The 6,071-nt window shown below is 40.7% G+C and overlaps 1 protein-coding gene across 1 annotated transcript; it reads left to right on the top strand.

Annotated features, from left to right (window-relative positions):
* Positions 1–1,230: 1,230 nt before the first annotated feature.
* On the top strand, positions 1,231–4,533 carry nfil3-6 (nuclear factor, interleukin 3 regulated, member 6). The gene is made up of 2 exons (XM_041778309.1): positions 1,231–1,465; positions 2,416–4,533. The coding sequence occupies exon 2, from the start codon at positions 2,501–2,503 to the stop codon at positions 3,716–3,718; it is 1,218 nt and encodes a 405-aa protein (XP_041634243.1). The 5' UTR covers positions 1,231–1,465; positions 2,416–2,500; the 3' UTR covers positions 3,719–4,533.
* Positions 4,534–6,071: the final 1,538 nt, after the last annotated feature.

The raw sequence follows: 6,071 nt of genomic DNA, 5'->3' as shown, positions 1-6,071 counted from the left end.
TCCTAAACTAGGGGTAATTTACTTCCTGTTTAGATACAGACCTACTTTTGTTGGTAGGTTGGTACATGAATTTCACCACAGAAAAAGGACCCTGTAATGGATTGAAAATAAAATAATAGAACATTAAAAAGGTTCTGATTACTTTGACTTGTCCAATGAACTGTCTGTACATTTTCAAAGTAAACAAGATATGAAGGAGTGGTGGTGGATTTATTTTACATCACTGTGTCTGCAGGGAGACACTGATGCCTAAACCAAAGTGTACTGAAAAGGACAATAAAGTATGCAGTTAATTACAATTCAAAATAAACATCAGTGCAGTAAATGTGGACTATAATTAATCATGACTTAATTAATCTTGACAGCCATACTCTCAGTGTCATGTAGAAGTCCATTACTTTAAATACAACTATCATCCCATTGTTTGTTTTGTAGTCTGGAGCAAATTCTATGTGACACCTGAAGGGTTTGGATGATAGCAGAGAAACAAGAAGCTGTTTGGCAGTCACATTCTTTTTTGCTTTTCACAGCACATATTCCAGTGTTGAATCCCTGTATAAAACTTATTTGCCTTTATTAACATTTTGTATTGTAAATAACCTCATGACGCAGTATGCTGGAGAGTATTAACAGGTAACCTTCTATCAAATATTTTTCTTCTGTTTTATGGCTATGCAGACACAAATATACATCACTATTTAGGAAAAAATAGCCCAAATACAGAGAAACACTGCATGTTGTACTGCATAGAGTTTAGACATTATTAAGGTCGAATAAACTAGAGAAAAATCCAACAAGCAACAAACTGCATTCACAAGCTACAGTGATATGGAGAAATAGAATCAATCATACAGCATATGAAGCTTAAATCGTCCTAATTACAGATCTGAATAAAGTAAATATATCAGACATGACACAAAATTCTTTGTGCTGTTAAGAGTCCCACACAGGACATGAGGATCTGATCAGATCTGATGCTGTTTTCGCCTGTTTGTGTTTAGGGAGACAGAGTGAGGCGCAACATCACCTATTTTTCATGAGCAGATTATCCTGTCAAAGGGGGCGGGGCGAACGAGGTCAGATCATGACGATGGTGATGATGATGATCGTGATGATGATGCCTGGACTACTATGTTATGTGGAAGCCGATAGGAGCTTTCCTTCGGACGGCAGAGGGAGGGGGAGTGGGAGGAGCCGTTGTCAAAAACACACAAACCGGGCCTCACTGGTTCAACTAAGGATAGCGACCGTCCTGGGCTGAACTCAACATTACAAATAGGAGCTGCGCTTTTCCAAGTGGAGCAGAGAGGATATGCGCCACACAGATGATAATATTGAGTAACAGAGAGGAGTGGATCTGCAGAGTGAACCCGGAGAGGGAGACAGAGACCAGACGAGCTTCTTCCTGGACTAGCAAACACTTCTGGAGAGAAACCGGTGTAGAAGTCCGCATCATTCTTTAGAGGTAAAGTTCTCTTTCTTACTTATGTGTTTCATAATTACGACTTTGCTGAAGTTTGGATTCTTTTTCTCTGAAGTGAGTTTTTGGCATGCCAGTTAGTCATACTTATGTCTCACTTCGCCAAAGTGAACAAAAATATAACAGACGATCCATTACAACAAGAACCGCTTTTTAGGGCTCTGAATCCCAAATTTGAACTAAATGACCTGGGCTTCTAATAAATGCATATGGCTACGACTAGATCTACAACTGTAAACTTGTGTTTAGTTGATACTGAAAATAATCTCTATCTAAATAAAAATTGCGTAATGTCTTGTTACTACGCCGAGCTTACATTTGTTCAGACGTAACACTAAAAGTTTTATTTATGTCGTTGTTAACTAAACTATGCTAAGTACGTTGGAATGAGTACCAAAAGAGTTTATGTTTATATGACTGTAAGTCCTCAGATGCCGTTGAAACTACTGAGTGTAGTACACAGAGCATAGTCAGGTCAGCTCATATAACCGAGAGGAGATCAGCATGTCCTGTCAGAGATGTGGGTCAGTGCTGATGAGGCAAGACTAACAGTCTGACTAGACAGGAACGACTCTGTTTTTCATAATAATAATGATAATGATTAGGGAAAGTGGAGAAAGGTGGGGGAAATGTCTGTGAAGTTGTTTTTTACCGATTCAGGTTGTATTATTAACAGGTGCGTTTACGTGCACTCTAGATGTGGTTCATGTATATTTGAAACCGCAGCTTATAGTAAAAGCCTGCTCTGGCTGATCGTCTTTGTGTTTGCATCACATATTGCCCCATAATGATCATATAATGACGCTTACAAGGTTATGATACATGCCCCCGTTTTATAGGAGAGATGTAATGGGGTTACATAATATTGTGTTGTAATGGCTCTTGCATAACCACTAAATCCTTCTCCTTGTTCCCTCCCATGCTTATATCACTAGGTGGCACTGTTGCTGCATCCTGAGAGACAAGCAGATCTCCCCAGTCTGAACATAAAGGAAAGTCCCTTCTCTCTGGACAGTAAAGATGTTTGAAGAGGACTCCCAGATGAGGGGGCAGCAGGACATGACCGTGCTCCAGACTCTGGACTCACCTGCAGCAGGTGGTGGAGGAGGAGGAGGGTCAGGATCTCTGTCCTTCACAGATGAAGCTGTGTCTATCCTGACCTCCAGCAGCCTACTGGCCCGCTCCTTGCTCGGTCGCAGCTCAGCCGCAAAACGAAAAGAGAGTCCGTCTTCCAGCATTCGTCGCAAGCGCGAGTTCATCCCTCATGACAAAAAGGATGATGGCTACTGGGACAAGAGAAGGAAGAACAATGAGGCAGCTAAGCGCTCTCGCGAGAAGCGGCGTATGAATGATATGGTCCTGGAGAACCGTGTTCTGGCGCTGCTGGAGGAAAATGCTCGACTAAGAGCTGAACTGCTTGCTCTGAAGTTCCGCTTTGGCCTGGTCAAAGACCCCTCCAACTCTCCTATTTTGCCTCTAACTACAGCTCCTCAGCACAACCCACAAACTGTGACTCCACACTATTACCTCCAGAGAGGAGAGGGAGGCCTCCCCAATGCCTCATCCTCTCATCTAAACAACCAGACCAGCCAGCTGAGCAGCAGGAGCTCCAGGGATACTGGGAACATGTCAGAGGATTCTGGGTTCTCTACACCAGGTGGGTCCAGTGTGGGCAGCCCTGTATTCTTTGAGGACCGGCTGAGTGATCATGGAAAACTATCCCCACACAGATCAGAGGAAGTAGGCTATGACCTTCACCACTCCCCTGCCGATCTCCACCACACAGCAGGGCTCACAGGAGAGAGGCTTGACCAAGCTGAAGCCATGAAAAACCTCCCTCACAAGCTACGCTTCAAGACCCCTGGCAGTGGGGATGCAGGCGATGCTGCAGGGGACAACATGAGTGCCAGGCGTAGTCCAACACTGTCCACAGTGGGTCGGGAAGGTCAGAGAGAGGTCACTAGAGGACTCAGTGGAGGTGAAATGGGAGCAGGGCACTGCACTGGCTCCTGGCTCCAGCAGCTGGAGGGTGATGATGCCAGGAGGGGGAGACTTTCTCCTCATTACAATGCCTCAGCTTCTATCTACAGCCTCCAGACTTCTTCCACACAAGGGCCCACTGAAGGCCAGTTTAAGCATGAGAACACTCACCTGAAGTCCCAGCTCAACTCTCTGAGTGAGGAGGTGGCTCAGCTGAAGAAGCTTTTTACAGAGCAGCTCATGGCTAAAGTCAACTGAGGAGCAGAGCTGTGAGTCCATTTGATGACATTAGGACTTTTAAGGACAAACACAGTGAGCACAAAAAAGGACTTAGAAGGACTGACAAAACTCAACTTTCAAGTTCAACAAACTTTTAATAACATGCTGTCTTTTGTTCAACCACTGTATTATATTGTATCAAACATTCATCTCATAACTTGCTGTTTCAAAAATACTAAGTCTCATCTCCAATCAGTGTTTCTCAGACAGGTCTTCTCTGTAATAGTGTGAAGTTTTTATTGGTGTCTCTATTTCATACACTGTGATAACACAAAACAAAGAACTGTTTACATTGCATTGTTCAAATACAAACCTAACATTATCTCCTCACTTGACTTACATAAAACAGGTTCAGGTTGTTCTGAAGCCAGTGGAGAAGTAGGGCGAGGTTATTTTTTGGCTATTAAAGTGATGACATACTGCACAGGTTCTGCATCACTGAGACGTGACTAGTACAATGTGTAAACACAAACGGACTCAAACAGTTAATAACAGTACACACACAGACAATACAAACTATCAATCCTATATAACACTGGATCTGAGAGGTAAAAGATCCTTTTCACACAAAACACATTTTCTGCTTGTTTATTATCACTTGTTATGTGTCTTGTTAAGGCTCACTGTTACATGTACTGTTTCATGTGTTTCACTTCTCACCTCAGTCATGGATCATGCCCGGTTTGACATTTTTTAACTGCTATGTTACCTGTGATGAGGCAATTGTTTGAAGCCTGCTGTCTTTCTGTGTATTTTAATATTGAAAATAAATAAATTTGACAGTTTTAACATTATTTCATGGTGAATTGTCTCTGTTGTATGGAGTTCTCTATTTTTAGAATAAATAACTCTGATGCCATAATGACATCATCAGAGTTATCTCATAGTGTGTTTCAGAATTAAATAAAGCGTTACATAAAAGCTGAGTGTTTGAGTTTAAAAAGGGTCATGCAGAGGTAACAGGGGTACTAAAGCATTTGGGGAATAGGTGGAAAACTGCAATAATGCATATCCTCAAAAGCACATACAGAGTATGTGAAGTTACTTACCTTGATATATTGCCTAAAAGGAGTAATGGCAGTTTAAGTCAAATAAAACAAGAGGAGGGCAACAGTCAGCTGAAAAATGCAGGTGAAGTGGAGAGGAGTTCAGCACTCGACAGGTTTGTCTCTCATAGTTCATGCAAGCTGCAAGACAGACATACAGACAGACACAGTGGGTGTGCCAGGTGTTGCTCAATGCTGCACCTTCAAAACATGAGAGTAGTGATTGCATAAGCAGGAAGGGAATTTATGACAAATCATGAACAGTCAGTACCAGAGTTAATGTTGTTAATCTTTTGTAAGTTTCTATTCATGACACATTTAAGGCCAATAGAGCCATGAGTCATCTTTGCTGTTTTCCTGGAAGTTAGGTGTGCTTGATTGTAAGCAGCAGGGGGCAGCAAAGACAACAACTTTGCACCACTAGGCTCTCCAGAATTACTGTTTCACCATGTATCCAGTGTATGAATCCAGCTACATATCTCAACATTTCACCGTTCCTGCACCTTTATAAATGTAGCTGTCATTTCAGTGTGTGACAATAAAAATACACAACTGAGAACTTGGTTATTTCTGCTGTTGAAATATAAGAAGCTGATGGTTAAGAAAATATAAATTAAAAAATGTGTTTTGATTTCCTACATTTTTGGCTGTCATTGGATATTATCTTTAATTATTCTTTTTTGTGTGTGTGTGTTCATTTGGAATGTTTATGAAAACAGAAAAATTGTCCTGGTTCTTGCCTTAATATGAATATAAAATATCTGTCACGACCTTTTGTGGAAGTTGGAGCAACAAATACTCTGTTATTAGCAGGGATGGACAATGATTTTTCAAATATTTGAACAGCCATCATTTAATAAAAATGTGAACATTTCAATCAACTTTTACCTCAATTTGAAACTATTTTTTCCCATTATTCAATATTTTACTGGCCCTGGTTGTTATATACATTTACAGCCAGATGGTAGCTGTTTACTAATCACCATTCAATAACAAAAGAAGAGCAAACAGTAATGTCCAGCGACATAACTATGAAACCTAACTTTCCTCTCCTAATTCAATAAATTACTAATTGTATTAACTTTTTTTTGTCTAAATGATTAGTTAAGCAGTCTATTAAACTTAGTATTGTTAAGGGAAATACATACAATCCCACCCAAAAGCATTGGGACAATGAGGCCAATTCCTTTATTTTTGTTGTAGACTGAAAACATCTGGATTTGACATCAAAAGATGAATATGAGACAATATAAGACAATATAAGATCAACATTTCAGCCTTTTATT

This window comes from Cheilinus undulatus, linkage group 21 (assembly GCF_018320785.1).
Source record: "Cheilinus undulatus linkage group 21, ASM1832078v1, whole genome shotgun sequence".
Taxonomy (NCBI): Eukaryota; Metazoa; Chordata; class Actinopteri; order Labriformes; family Labridae; genus Cheilinus; species Cheilinus undulatus.
Note: the sequence above shows the minus strand (reverse complement) of the source record. Positions and strands in the feature narration are given on the sequence as shown.